Source organism: Hemicordylus capensis, chromosome 14 (genome assembly GCF_027244095.1).
Source record: "Hemicordylus capensis ecotype Gifberg chromosome 14, rHemCap1.1.pri, whole genome shotgun sequence".
Lineage (NCBI taxonomy): Eukaryota > Metazoa > Chordata > Lepidosauria > Squamata > Cordylidae > Hemicordylus > Hemicordylus capensis.
The window spans coordinates 19642214-19657788 of record NC_069670.1 but is presented as its reverse complement, the minus strand read 5'-3'; the positions used below and the strand labels follow the sequence as shown (position 1 = coordinate 19657788).

Sequence of the window (15575 nt, the reverse complement as noted above, 5' to 3'; positions counted from 1 at the left end):
GGTCACTAGAAAGTGTTGAAAAATGAGGACATGGATGCCGTTAATACAGAAAAGTTTGTGTTTAATACAAGCATCAACATTTAGCATGCTGAAAATGACAACCAACTCTGGACTTTGCTTTTCTTCCTTGTGTCTTTCCTTCTTTTAAAAGCAACATGTACTTCAGCCCATAGACGGTATCCATCCCTTTCGCCCACATTTCAGTTCCTGCAACGGAGTTCCGCATAATCGGTCTAGAACAGAAGATGGAAAGAAAAAACAATTCTCTCCAACTTTGCAAGAGATACAGGGCTTGGTGGCTTGGATCCCATTTTCCCTCAGCACAGACCACCAGGCAAGCAGCTATTCCAAGTTCCCTCCCTGGCAGAATCTCCAAGAGAGGGCTGAGAGAGACTCCTGCCTGCAACCTTGGAGAAGCTGCTGCCAGTCTGGGTAGACAATACTGAGCTAGATGGACCAAGGGTCTGACTCAGTATATGGCAGCTTCCTGATCCTATGTCATAACAGGAGTGGCACAAAGCCCTCGATTGCATGCATGACTTGCATGCATAGGTGAAGCTAGGGCGAGGGCAGCCCACTGGCGGGGGGGGCGCCAGTGCCATGCTGCCCCCCAGCCCCTCCCCAATTCGTGGATAGCCCCTTCGGGGGGCTTCCTAAGAGCTGCAGGGGGGTCTGCAAGGGTTCCCCCTCCCCCTGCCGGCCTCTTAGATCACTGCCTCAACCTGTCTCGGGCTAATTTTCAGGCCTGTTTGGGCCTACAAAGATCAGTGCGGTGGCCATGTTGGAGGTGGTCGCACATTCCCAAAAGGCCTTTGTGAGGCCTGGCAAGGCATAGGACCTCGCAGGGACCATCTGAGCATGTGCAGCAGCCATTTTTAAATTTTTTTAAAAAGGCTGCTAAAACAAAAATGGCCACCGCACATGCTCAAATGGTCTCTGCGAGACCCAAGTCTAGATTTTTCCCTGATCTAGGGAGGCAGAAGAATGCAAAGTTGTTGGCAAGGGACCCAAGCATTGCAAAAACAGATATCAATGGCACAAAAGTAAGTGGACAAAACATCCCTTAAAAAGACAATGTTCGTTTAATGCCTTGTAAGCTGGCAAAACTGAAGGGTGGGCGGAGGGGAGAGGCAGGGAATAAAATAGAAATATTCACTCACATGCTGTTTAATTCTCTATACAGAGCTCTGTCTTTATCTGCATATTGTCAACCAATCTGATTATAAGGCTATAAGGCCTGTGGGATTTCACACTTGGAAAGTGCCTGCCTTTAACTTGTGTGGTGCTTAAAACACACACAAAACAAACTGAATATCACACCGTTTTGCTGTTCTGTGGCTAGTTGCAACTTCCAGCTTCTTCCTGATCAGGCTGCTGGATCCAAGCCTACTGTAAGCTGCTGGATAATTTCAGATTGTTTGGGGCCCCCAGGATGTCCCATTGCAACCATCTCCCTTTAAGGCAAAAGCTGTTTGGACAGAAAACAACCCATCCCTGGATTTCTTGGAGGCAACAACCTGTCGTGAGGGGTGCTGAGGTGGCAGAGCATTTGCTCAAGAGAGCTTTCACTGCTTAGCTCTATGGAGGCACACCTAGCACATGGATGTGCTGCGTTTCCTTGGGAAGGCGACTGGCACATATGTGCCACATGCGTGGTTGTGTGTGTGTGTATGCATGTGTGTGTTGCTCACAACCTGTTTCTCCTGAAAGTGTCTGAACTTGTGTTTTTGAGCTGATATTATGGTATCTGAAAGATGGGTGTCAGATGTTTGGACAAGGGCACAATTTCAGTGCTAGCCCCAGGCGCTATTGTCCCTAGATACACCTCTGGCTATTTACAAGGCTGTTAAGACTGCATTGTCTAGAGACTTATTCATCCAGATGCTCCACAGCGTCACACCCACTGCACGCTCTTTCCCACTTGCTGCATCTGCTTGTTTGAACAACTATTGAAACAACGGATGCCTCCCGTGATAGTCACAGGATTTGGATTCATTTCTTCCAAGCCCTTGTGCAAAACATGTACTGCACATTTTATTGAAATTTCAGCGGGGGTGTGTGCAAATTACCTGTGGGGCCTCTGCCATAGGTATCCGGGTGTCTGTCTTTTCTCCATTCCCTGTAGAGAGAAAGGGGTAAAAAAGGGGTGGGAAGCCACATTACCCTTGATTAGGGGCTGGGATATCACACAATCACACAGTCCCTTTCAAGATAAGTGCATTACCTTTGGCAAGATGCTTTCTGAAGATGAAGACCATGGCTGTGATGCTCAATAGGAGGATGAGAATAGAGGGTAGCCCAATATACAAAATGGGGGTGCAGTTTCCTGTACAAAGAGGAGGAGGAGGGAGGGAGGAAGACCTGGCGGCTGATAGCTAAAGCAGCCTGAAGGCCAACTGAGGGCAGAGGAATAAGTGACCCAAGGTCTCCCTATGGGTATACAGGACTACTAATGTCCCTTTAGCTGCCCGTGGCTCAAAGCCCCAGACTGGGTTGCTTCCTGTCCTGGGGAAGGCTGGGAGATGCCAGGAAGGATGTGGATGGAGCCTTCTCCTCTCACACATCATTCCTCCCATTTCTATCCACCGAAACCCCTTCAGACCATTGCTCAGACTCGCACTCCTTAAGTGCCTACATGGCTTCACACACAGGTTCCTGGTCTTAATCTCCCAAGCCCTCCAGAGTATTTCCACCTTGTCTCTCTGCTCTCCAGTCCAGATATATGCCTTCTTACCAAAGTCAGCTGCCCACAGATCTCCTCCTTGCTTGAATGATCCCACCCTTTCTCCCTCACTGCCCCTCAGGCCCAGAACTTTCCCCCTACTTGTGGTACATCACTCCTCAAAACCTACATTTCCCACAAGACCACGCTATAGTTTATAAGTGAGTCCCACTCTGCACAGCAAGAACTCAGCTGTGAAAACATACTCCCATGCTATCCACAATGATCGCCTTTAGCTATTAAAATGTACATTCCTCAGTAGATGGATTGAACTGGCTACCATCATCCTGTACCTGTGTCTGTGGGCACTGTGTTTGTGGGTACCACAGCACTGATGTTTCTGTTCTCTTGGTTGGAGCAGGAGTAAGAAATCCCTTCGGTCCAGAACTCTGGAGGCATCAACTTCAAACTCCAAATGCTGAAGACTCCTTCTCCATCGACCATGTCAGCGTCCTTCTGGTCCCGAGTTCTCTCCCCATTGATATTCCAGGATACTTCATCCCAGTCAGGGTGTGCATCAAAGACAAGGCAGAGCAGGGGGATACTGTGATTAAATGGAGCCCCCTCCAAGGAGGAAGGTGCCAGGATGGAGAGGCTAGGGATTCCTAAAAGAGTGTTGAGAATGATAATCACAGTTGTAGAGTAAGTTGTTATTACACCCCATTTCCAGGAGCTGTGGAAACCATCTTCTTGTGTGTCTTTTATAGTGACTTACGTATTCAGTTTCAGTTCAGTTTATTACGATCATTGATCAAATATACAGTCCAAATCCAGACAATTGGCCATGTGCTTTTGTATTGTGATTTTAATTTTAGATATATTGCTCCTCTTGTTTTTAGATACCCAAATAACTTTGATGGGTTTATATAAACTATTTCTTCCTGATAAATACATCAATATCTCACATCTGGTGGCCAAATTCTGTATGGCTGCACTTAAGATCCACACATGGTGTGTTGGAAATGTTTAATATAGGTTTTTAGTTTTTGTCATAATATTTTATTTCATTTCAAGTTTATGTAATAGTTCCTATATGTATGTGTGTGTGTACACACACACACACACACACACGTACTGAAATCCACTTTTACGAACTGGGTATATCTGGATTTGGACTGTATATCTGATCAATGATCATAATAATCTGAACTGAATTTGCATATTAAGTTAATCTCACCCTTGTTAAAGCATTTTCCAGGTCATGCAGAGGAATGCTTTGTTTCACTATGGCCCACATTTTATTGAAATGCCCTATATCAGGACATAAGGCATCAATTAATTGGTCCATTATTAAAAGATCTGAATGGAAAAGATGATGACCTGGTGGTAACGCACTTATTAGATGATAAGGATATATCAACTTCTGCCGCAGTAGCCGAGTTTTGTTAGTGGCCTCAAGATTAAGGCCCTCAAAGGAATAGAGTTTCTAAGGCTTCTGGGAAGCTACAATATGTACATGTACTCCATTTTAAGTGATTAACTGGTTTTTATTTAATGTTCCAGATTTACTGAAAGTATGTTTTGTTTTTTGTAAATGTAAATGTGTTGTATCATTTGGTCAAAGACTGTAAATAAATACTAAACTAAGCTTTGTTTCATTTTTTTTAGTGGAAAAACTGATATCACATATAAGGTCGCTAAATTTATTGTCCTCGCTTGTAGATCCCGCCAAGAAATTGTATCACCATCAGGTTTTGCTACATTGTTTGTATTATACACTCTAGTCTTATGTAATGTTTTTTGTTGTACAGTCTGATCTACGATCATAAAAAAGTTTATCTATCTATCTATCTATCCCATCAATAAAACTTAAAGATTATAAACTAAAAGCCTGATAAAATAGATGCGTGTTTCAAAAGTCACTTAAAAACATCCAGAAAGGGGGAGCTTCTGATATCAACCCTAGAGAAGGCCTGGTTTGGGGTCAACACCAGTGCAGCAGCCACAAACAGGCCTCCGCGATGACGTTAATATGTAATCTCCATACACGGAGTAAAGAGAACAGCTTGAACCTGGTCACTTTCCAAATTGCACTCTGTTCAGCAGTAAAATGCTTCAACTTGGCAGGATCGTTTGGTTTTGAAAACGCAAATAGCTTGCACAACCCTCCTACAACGGGAAAATGCAGCTATCTATTTGTGACACACATGCAATGTTGTAGGACTCAAACAGAAGGATAAAATCTGAAAGAAGGCATCGGAAATGCCGAAACACAGGCAGTATGGAAGGACACTTAGTGGACAGTAGTGACATCGTTGTAAGCTGGAAAGCACCCTGGCATCGAAAACTCATTCCTGCAGCTACCAGACTTGAGGGATAAGATGGGGACCCAACTCCCTGGAAAAGCATGTTGGGACTTGTGATGATTGAGCAAAGAGCCAGTGGAGGAAGCTACCCACTCCGGTTACAGAGTAGAGTGCTGAGTTTAGTTGTTGCCGTTATTTAAAGAGCACGCATGGAGACTGTTGTGCAATCTAAACTAAATAGATTTATTGGAGAAGTACATTTGGAACTCCATCTCCAACAGAAGGTCCCAGGTGGTGCCTCTAGCTACGGTTGAGAAAGACCCTGAAATGCAAGAGAGATGCTGACAGGCAAGCAGACAAAGTTAAGAACATAAGAACAGCCCTAGTAGATCAGGCCCAAGGCCCATCCATTCCGGCATCCTGTTTCCCACAGTGGCCCACCAGATGCCTCTGGGAAGCCCACAGGCAAGAGGTGAGGGCACGCCCTCTCTCCTGCTATTGCTCCCCTGCAACCGGTATTTAGTTGGATCAAGAGTCTGACGTTGCAGAAGGCTGCTTCCTACGCTTGTGCTGTTTGAGGGTACATAGGAACATAGGAAGCTCAGTATTGTCTACACTGACCGGCAGCAGCTTCTCCAAGGTTGCGGGCAGGAGTCTCTCTCAGCCATATCTTGGAGATGCTGCCAGGGAGGGAACTTGGAACCTAGATGCTCTTCCCAGAGCGGCTCCATCCCCTCAGGGGAATATCTTCCAGTGCTCACATTTCTAGTCTCCCATTCAAAAGCAACCAGGGCAGACCCTGCTTAGCTAAGGGGACAAGTCCTGCTTGCTACCACCAGACCAGCTCTCCACGTTTCACAACAAGAGACACACTTGCTACCTGTGCAAAGTGATGACTTTCTTCTATTTAGCAGGAGGAGAACAACTGAAGAAAGTGCCTCCTTTGCCACAAACCCAGCTGCCTATTGAGATCTTCGTTAGAGGGGCTGTTGGAGTTGCCACTGGCTCATTTGGTGGTGAGTCGAAATCAAAACCTCTATAGCCACCATGGAGCTTAACACAGCAGGCTTTACTGCAAACTTGAAGTTGTCCAAAGAAACCGAGACAAAAAGTGGAGGTTTTTTTTACCCCAGATATAAATCGGACTACACTCTAATGGACTGAAAAATTCAAATTGTGGGTGAAGTGCTCCTTGATAGCTTGCAGGGACTTCAGAGTAAATCTTCCCAATATGTGAACACACACCCTGCATTCCAGAGGAGATGCAAACCAAAAGCCAGGTGTGAAAAATTTCTGGGGACTTCGGGCAGGCTCCCTGTCCACATAAGAGGTTCCCCATCTCCGGCTTCCTTCAAGAAAACTCTCAAGGCACAACTGTTCCTTCAGGCTTTTAGTTCAATTTTAAATTGTCTTAATTGTTTGATTGTCTGTTTGCTAGAGATATACATATCGGGTGGTATATACATTTGAAATAATCAATAAAAGAATCAACAAACCATGCCCATCCAACCCCAGCACAGTTTCCCTCCAGTGGCGATTGCTGGTGTCTATGTTGTGTTTCTTTTTTAAACTGTGAGCTCTTTGGGCCAGGGGGGCATCTTCTGTCTTTTTCTATGTAAACCACTTTGTGGCCTTTGGGGGCTGGAAAGCGATTTACAAATATATTTTCAGAACAGGAAAGAGAGGCAGAGCCCTCCCCCTCACTCCTGTATTGAAAGAGCTACACCGGCTGCCAAGAGGTTTCCGGGCAAAATACAAGGTAGGCTTAGGCCCTGCTGGGTATTAAAGAGAACGTCTTCTTCACCATGACCCCCACTGCCCTTTGAGGTAATCAGGAGAAGTCCTCTGTCTGCAGTTGCCACCAGCACTTCTGATGACTACTCGTGGACCGGCCTTCTCCGTTGCTGCCCCAAGGCTTCGGAAGGCATCCCCTGTTGAAATCAGAGCCTCCCCTTCTCCGACAACTTTTTAAAAGGCAGTTAAGACACATCTGTTCACCCAGGTTTTTAATTAGAGTTACAATTTTTTACAGTTTTAATATTGTTAAAATAAGAGCCTCCCCATCTCTGATGACTTTTTAAAAGGCAGTTTTTATTGTAAACTGCCCAGACACATGAGTTTTGGGCAGTATATAAATATGTTAAACAAACAAACAAACAAACAAATAAAATATTGAAGCTGCTCTCCTAGGTAACCTGGTCCTAATATACTCATATATTACACTCATATATTATCCATACTTTGAATATACTCATAGGAGCTATTCTCACGAGCAGCAGGGCTGGGAGAGCCTAGCCCGATTTTTGCTGCTCGTGTAAACCACCGGGCTCACAGGCGAGCCTGGTGGCTTACAAGCGGTTAGCCCGCTTCTGTAGTCCGCCCCTAAAACCGGGTTTGCGGAGTGAGCGCTCCGCAAACCTGGTTTTTAAAATCGTAAGTAGCCGTGGTGTGGCTCTGCGCCACGGCTACTCACAAGAAGACCCACAGAGGGGAGGCGATAAGCCGGCTCCGGGGGTCTCTCCAGCATGCCCTGCACGCTCACACCGGGCATGCTGGAGCTTCCGGGGGCTTCCGATTGGCCCCCGCTCCCCCCAGACCCCACCGGCTCCGTCATGGAGCCGGCAATTGTGTAGGCCCTGATCCCGCCCTGATCGTGAGACCCGGCTCATAGTATATTCAAATCAAATCAAATCTCTTTATTTCGGTCAGCGAGCAGCATGAAATTAAAGCAAACGTAGCAGAGAAGACAATCAAATTTCTACTACAAACAATAAAACCAAATAAATTTTTAAAAGTCCTCCTGAACATAGAACAAGGTACTGAAAGTACTACTAAAAATACATGACTAAGAATAAAAGGAGACAGCAATATTTCATACTATTACACCAAAATTCAAACATTTGCCTTTCCGACTCCTGAATCTGAGAGGGGTTAAACCATTCAGGACCTTGGGAAAATTTAGTTGTTAGATTGACTGATGATATACAAGTGATCCCAATACCTGCGTGCCCACCTCCAGTTAGCCACACTGTAGCTACGAAAATTGCTCTGGCCTTAAATCCAGGATAGTATATTCAGTTATAGCCACCTAATGGCACAGTGGGGTAGTAACTTGCCTAGTGAGCAAGAGGTTGCAAGTTCAAATCCCCACATATGGGGCAGCAGCAATATAGGAAGATGCTGAAAGGCATCATCTCATACTGCGCAAGAGGAGGCAATGGTAAACCTCTCCTGTATTCTACCAAAAAAAACACCCCACAGGGCTCTGTGGGTGCCACAAGTCGAAATCGACTCAACAGCACAACTTTATATTCAGCTATAAGGCCTTGGAATAAAGGATGCACTCATGAATTCCTGTATTTACTACATGTATAATATTATATTACATTTGTAATATTGAATTCCTGCTTTTACTACATTTGTAATGTTGTTTTTAATTTACAATTGAATTTAGCCTATATTGCATATTGGAATTTGAATCTTAGTTGGTTTTACATATTTGGATATTTGCATTTAATATCCAATATGTGTACAGCAATACAGGTGAACATAAAAACAAATAGATTATATTAAATGATACAGTGGTTATTGTTTATAGACAGGGGCTTGCATATTAAGGTTTTAGTGTGACTTTACATTATGTTTTGTGTTCTATTCGGGGAAGGGAGCAGGACATTTTGAACAAACTGGAGCAAGTTTTTCCACTGAGCAGGAGAGAAAGTCACAACGACCATTTCCCAAACGTGCCAGGCCACTCACCTCTGATGATGAGCCTCGTCCCTTTCAGGATTCTGGGTGTTTTATTGATTATTGTGGCACAATAATAAATCCCAGAGTGTTTTCTTTGTATATTCCTGAGGGTCAGAATGGCTTTACGGACCTTTGCTCCTGCTTTTATCTCCTCATAACTTGGTTCAATCATGTGCAGGCTTCCATCCTGCTCCTCTTTGTACCACATCGTTTTCCACACAGCATCTCCATCTGGAAGGTCACAGGTGATATTTCTGGTCTCTCCAGGAGATGCCCACACCTGGGTTAACTGTTGTGGTATTTCTGTATCTCCCTGTGAATGAGCAGCTGTAAAGGAAAGCAAAGAAACTCCTGGGCATCCCAGAATAAGACTAAGTTCAAAAATTTCATGGTGCCCTAGTACAAAACATCTGTGCGGATTACATGATGTATTCATGAGTAAATTCTTTCCCTCCCGTCCATGTCCTGGGATGATTCTGGGACTGGTACAGCCTATGCAGTCCAGCTGGTTGCCTGCTAGTGGTGCAGGGGTATCCTGGGAAAGGATTGCTGATTTCTCCAAGGACATTTGTAGCCATGCCATGCAGCTCTGAGCCCTAAAACTAGGCTGCAGCCACATCTCAGTGCCCAAACAATATTGCTTCATATTTATTTAAAGCAACAGTGATTCTGTCATTTCATTCAGCTCAAAGGAAAGGCATATTGTCAAAAAGGCTTTTAAAATGCATGTGTTGGCCCTGATCCTGAGGTCTTATCAGCAGGATCTGTTCACCTAGTTGAATGCAAAGATTTTCCCAGTGAAGTGCATTATCTCTGCCTCCCTAACTTCGCTAAAACTGATTTCAACACTATGCTGGATCCCCTGAAAGACCTCAGGAAAGATCCTTTTTGTCTTGGCTGCATCCACTGGTAAACAATATTATTAAAGATTATTAATCTTATTCACAACAGCTGACAGGGATGCTGTGAAGAAAAGTAAATGGAAATAAATTACCAAATCTTAGCAAAGGGATACACAAATCACTTTAAAAGTACCAATTGGTAAACTGAATGGCTTGTGGGAAAGCCCAGTTGGAATTCTTTGGAATTAACTTCCAAATAAGAATGCTTAGTGTGAGTTGCAGCGTACAATGTTGAGAACTGAAAATTAAATATATCAAGTCCACTTTCTAAACTATTGTAGGGGAAAATCTACAACCCAGGATTCATTCATGGCAGCTTCTGGCTTTACCCACAGCAGAAATCTGGTTTCAAAGTATTAATTCATTGTTTAGCAAGAGAATCTAATTCAATGATTACTGCAGGGGCGTAGCTAGGAGAGTGGGGGCCCATGCTCACCCCTCTCCCTGGCTTCCCCTTGGAGTGAGGGAGATAATGAAGAAAATAGGGAGGGGTTGGAGCTGGAGGGGGTGCCTCAGGAGCTGGGGGTCTGTGTTCTTTGAACCCATCCACACAATTATGGCTACACCCCTGGATTACTGAGATAATGTATCTGAAACACTCTGAACTCTGAAAGAAGCCAAAACAGAATTAAATGCTATGCTTTTGATTTCAGCTTTGCAGTATGAAAAAGGTCACTCATCTATTGAACTGAACACATGTCAGTATTTCTCAAGCCTGCTGTTGAAAATAGGCAAGTATCTCAAAAGGAATTGTTAAATAGATTTGCTTTCTAAAGCTATGATCTACACTTACTACTAAATAAACTCCACTGAACAAGCGGAGTAAACATGCATAATGTACAGGAGGCTTATTCAGAAGTACGTCCTACAGATTTCTGAATCAACACCGTTAGGGTTGCTGTGAAATACTTACTGTGCAGAAAAAGCAGAAGAATCCCAAGAAAGTGGAAACGCATCTTGCAGTCCCTCCAGCTTCTGAACTCTGAAGCAGAACTGCTGGCTGACAGATCTCTTCTGGTTCCAGACTGCTGTGCTGTCTGTCTTCTGCCTGCTGGTTTCTAGAAGTACAAAAATGACGCTTGCAAGACAAATCCCACCTCCGTCTTGCACAGTGATGGGACATTTAGAAGATTAGGCAGCAGCTTTTCTTTCCAAACCCTCAAGCAGAGACATAAAACTGAATCCTTCCCGGTCTTTAGTAAAATATATATTAATAAATAGCTACCAATTTGGCACTCCAAAACAACTGAAAATTTGTGCTTCTCTTGAGCCCAAAATGTGCTTAAAGTGTGCTGTCAAGTTGATTTTGACTCCTGGCACCCCTGTAGGTTTCCTTTGGTAGAATACAGAAGGGGTTGACCATTGCCTCCTCCCATGCAGTATGAGAGGATGCCTTTCAGCATCTTCCTATATTGCTGCTTCCCGATATAGTACCAGTGGGGATTTGAACTGGCAACCTTCTGCTTGCTAGTCAAGCATTTACCCACTGCGCCACTTACCTGGGCTTTTCCGAGGCTGGGTCCCAGCTGTGGTTCCTTTGTGCAATAAGCCCCCTCCCTATCCCCTCCCTCCCTTTTTCTCTCACCTGCCTTCCTGCACCCTTTGAGGAATGCAAAATGTGGGCTGCTTCTGCTATTCCGAACCTTCATGTTTTCCACCCCTCTGATTAAGGGAGTGAAGGGGACATGAGTAGAAAGTTCTCCAGCACAAATGCTGGCCCTGGGCACAGGATTCATGCATTCCATTGTGACTTATGCATAAGAACCTTCCACTGGATTGAACCTTTGAGATGGCATCCCACACTCCATGCCTTTCGTACTTGGGGGCAAATCCCACTGTCCGCAGTCCCACGAAAGATGCATTCAGTTGGAATGCTCTTGCGAAGCTCCCATTCGGTTTAATGGAGGTTGAGGTGGGTAACCTCTGTATTAGCAACAGTATCACAAAGGCTAATGGAGCCACGGGCAAAAACCCAGAATGTACAGAAATCAACAGAATTGGTGGGCAGAAAATGGAGAGAAAGGGAATCGTGCCCCTTGCTCAGAGTAGTCATTCTGGCATCGCAGAGCACAGCTAAATGATCAGCATGTCCATTTCCAAGCAGCAGGTACTCCAGCGCCACTCAGTAAAGCCATAATGTGATCTAGGGCCTGGAGCATTCTGCAAGTTTAGCAAGAATAAAGGCACGGGTAAACAAGAGTCCTCTCTCATTCGGGGCGGAAATCCGCAGTGGGCAACCATGATTTCCCTCCCTTCCTTAATGTGATTTAGTGAACTAACCAGGGCTCATGAATGCTTAAGCAAGGTACAAGCTCTGGACCGTGTACTGGACTCGATCCCAGACAGTAGTTTCCCTCTAGAAACTCACAACCAGCAAAATGCAGCTGACAGCAGTGACATTGCAGCACTGTGCTGGTGAAGGGCAGTCAAGGAAAAGGAGTTGAGGAGCAGCACAGCGTTCCGTTGTTTTGACTAGTCAATCTTGCGGAACACCGACTGTCAAACTAGCAACAATGAAAAAGGTCTCCCGCCTCCTCCTCTGGGATGTGATTGGTTTGAGGGGAAACCCGGAGAGAGCTGTGGGAACACATACAGGGAAAAGATCTGCAGGGAATGCAGAGAGGAGCCGACCCTATGTGAACGGTCCGTTTAATCCCCCAAATTAATCTGCGAATCTGCTGCAAAGCAGATTCACTCTTCGGATGCCCCACAGTATGAAGCCATGTCTGGATAACTTGTTTGTCACATGGGGCTTTTAAAGCCCTTTAACTCACATCTCCTCCAGAATGGAGGGGGTGCATTCGCAAATTGGCCAGGTTTTCTCCGAAGTCAGGAAGCAGTTCACACACAATTCGGGTTTTTCACAGAGTGTTAGCATGTAGCCTGATTTATATCCAGGTTAAAAGAAATCCATTATTTGCATCGGGTTTGGGAGACAACTTTGAGTTCGCAGTAAAGCCTCCCAGTAAACCCGCGATAAAGCCTGCTGTGTATAAAAGTCACCTCTACTCTTGCAATGGCTAGTCTCCAATAATAAAAGAGAGGGAGGAGTTCTGTGAAGTGCTGGGGGCTGATTCCCCTTCTGTGTCTGCCTAGGACTGGAGCCTCACTGGCCTTGCTTACAAATACTTTGTCGCCCACATGGAGGAGATCCTTGACAAGAAATCGCCATTGTAGGTTAAGCCCTCTCCTTTGAAGCCGAAGATCGATGGAGCCTGTTTTGGGTTGTTGTTGCTTTCTGGGAGGTGTTGATTTCAGCGATGCTGTTGCTGACCCAGGAAGGGCCTCATCCTGTCCTCTCCTGCAGGCAAGGTGTCTTTTGCTTTCGACTGCCTCCGAAGGCTTTACCGCTGGGGGAACTAGGACAGCTGAATTCTTATGCAGGAACAAATGAGGACTCCATTAAATAACTCCGCCTCTGAATATCCTAGTCTAGGCGCCACAGTCATGTGCCTCCCTGGTGCCTGGGATCTGCCAAGCCCTGGCTTACATCGCAACCCTACCTTGAGCAGCAGCTTGGAGAGGAAAGGCCCGCCAGGCAGCGATAGCACACCTGCCAATGCTTGGCTCATCCCGCAACTGGAGGCCAACAGTTAAGTAGCAGCAGTGGGGAGATTCTGGCAGGCAAGGACGGAGATGCTGGTTGCCCCACCCCCTTGTATCTGACATCAGGTGCAGGGGGCGTGGCTTGGGGTGCTGGGGGATGCGCACAATTCACGTGCGCAATGGGGGGCCCCCCTAAGAAGAGATTGTCCCCTGGCCCCCAGGCGTCTTGCTGTGCCCATGCATCACAGAATCTCTCCAGGGGCTGTTGCTGGTGTCTCCCTCGGGTTTCTTTTTAGACTTTGGGGCAGGGCACCATTTTGTCTTTCCTCTTGTGAGGTAAACTGCTTCGGGAATTTCTCTCCTTGGAAAGCAGAGGGGACAGCTGCCACATGAATAATGGATGAGTTTTCTCCCTGAGGCAAAGGTCGGCCTCGTTAAGCGGCCACCTGCTGACTGGGCCAAGGGTGCCTTCTCAAAATGGTGGCTCTCTTCTGTTTAGCCGAGGAGAGCAAATGTCCCTTCAGCCAAGCATACAGTCCTGTATACAGGGGCTGTTCCTGATACCTCTCTTGGTTTCCCCCTATTAATTATTATTATTATTATTATTATTATTATTATTATTATTATTATTATTATTTCAATTACTATACCACCCATCCAAAAATGGCTCAGGGAGGTTTACACAGAGAAATAACAAACAAATAACATGGATTCCTGTCCCCAAAGGGCTCACAATCTATAAAGAAACATAAGATAGACACCAGCAACAGTCACTGGAGATAAGGCCTGCTCAACTTAGACTCCCCCTCAGCTGTTTTTGGACTACAACTCCCATAATCCCCAGCCACAGTGGCCATTAGCCAGGGATTACGGGATTTATAGGCCAACATCTGCAGGAGGGCCAAAGCTGAGCAGCCCTGCTATAGATTATGGGCCCCTTTGGGACAGGGAACCATTTTCACATTCATTGTTGCTTTGTAAGCCACTTTGAGAATGTTTTTTGTTGTTCAAAAACATACATAAATATTTCTAATAATAATAAATAATAATAATGGCTCACCTTTCAAGGCTCTTGTGGAAATAAAGCATAAGTTATGGTGTGTTTTTAAATACTGGAAGATCTACATGGGAGTAAGATTAATAATACATCTGGCAAATTGTTATTCCTCAGCTAATGCATACCCTGCCTTCCAAGATGGACCCCTCACCTGGGAGATTTCCTGATTTGAATTTGATTTGCTTGTGCCCATCCCACCCCCGGAAATGCAGTTCCCAAGGGAGAGAGAAGGATTGTTAAACCAGTTTACGTCTGTAGTGCAGATGTGCCCTTAAGACTGGGCAGAACTTGTTATGTGACTTGATTCAGTCTAGGTTATATTATTGGACAGCTCTAATGGCATATTTATTTTCCTAGAATTTCATACTTTGGCCAGGATTTAATGATGGCAAACAGGCTAAATGTTTTTAGCCATGGCACTTTGTCCCTACAGTTCAGGATTTGCTGTGGGGTTGAAATCTGGTAAGATGGGGGGAAAAGAGAGGGCTCACATCCTTTTCCTAAGAGCTCCCCTAGGCGGGAACTCAGTCAGTCAGGTCTTTATTACGGTTCATGACCAGCAACAGAACAGAAATGGGAAAAGACAGTTACACAAAGTATTTGTACATTTCTGTCCGATGTTGTCTTAGCCAGTGTAACTGGGAATGATGGGAGTTGTAGTTCAACAGCCACTGGTTGGGAACCAATGATTTGTGTAACTGGTTGGGAACCAATGATCTAAGCAGAAGCAACAACGAGCCCTAGAAGCAAAAGAGCAAAATTTAGCTACTCTATAAGTCCCAGTCGGGTCTCTATCATCTAAAAGAAAATTAACATAGAAGTCACCCAGGTGACCTGGAAATTTCACTAATACTAGTAAAATCAAGCCTAGACTCAGATTAAGATAAAAGCAGCATCGGAGAAGGACATGTATTGTTGATCCAACCTCACCAGGGCACTTTCTAGATTAACCTCTACAACAGTGTCACAACACTGCTTCTGTACTTCTAAGTGTGCTTCTGCTAAGTGTGCTTCTGTATTTCCTGTGTTGTGACACCACAGTCTCTGTGCTGTCAGCAGGATGCCGTTCACATTTCGGATGGCTTGTTTCGGATTTTATTGATGCAATTTAGTGCTATAACATTGTATGTCCATTGCAAAAAAGGAGCTGTATTTTCCGTTGTAGATTCTGGAGATCGTTTTTAATTTGAGCCTGCCAAACCAAAGTATTTTACCACAGTTCTAGCGAGTAATCTAGAAAGCACCCAGAGCCACAAGGACATTGGCGTTGCAAGACAGGTATATGCTGAAATCTACCTTCTAATAATACTGAGGGAAAAGAACTGCATCTGTGGCAGGGCTGCTGGACTCAC

General features: G+C 45.0%; 1 protein-coding gene across 4 annotated transcripts; it reads right to left on the bottom strand.

The window, feature by feature from the left end:
• Positions 1 to 44: 44 nt before the first annotated feature.
• On the bottom strand, positions 45 to 14732 carry LOC128337419 (uncharacterized). 4 transcript variants are annotated; one of them, XM_053278397.1, is made up of 7 exons: positions 14227 to 14732; positions 10534 to 10678; positions 8728 to 9045; positions 3016 to 3327; positions 2225 to 2326; positions 2070 to 2119; positions 45 to 233 (listed from the first exon to the last, which is right to left on the bottom strand). In XM_053278397.1, the coding sequence occupies exons 2-7, from the start codon at positions 10574 to 10576 to the stop codon at positions 201 to 203; spliced, it is 858 nt and encodes a 285-aa protein (XP_053134372.1). In that variant the 5' UTR covers positions 10577 to 10678; positions 14227 to 14732; the 3' UTR covers positions 45 to 200. The 4 variants fall into 4 exon arrangements, with proteins under 4 accessions (XP_053134372.1, XP_053134369.1, XP_053134370.1 ...); XM_053278394.1 differs by lacking the exon at positions 14227 to 14732 and adding an exon at positions 13124 to 13635; XM_053278395.1 differs by lacking the exon at positions 14227 to 14732 and adding an exon at positions 12395 to 13105.
• Positions 14733 to 15575: the final 843 nt, after the last annotated feature.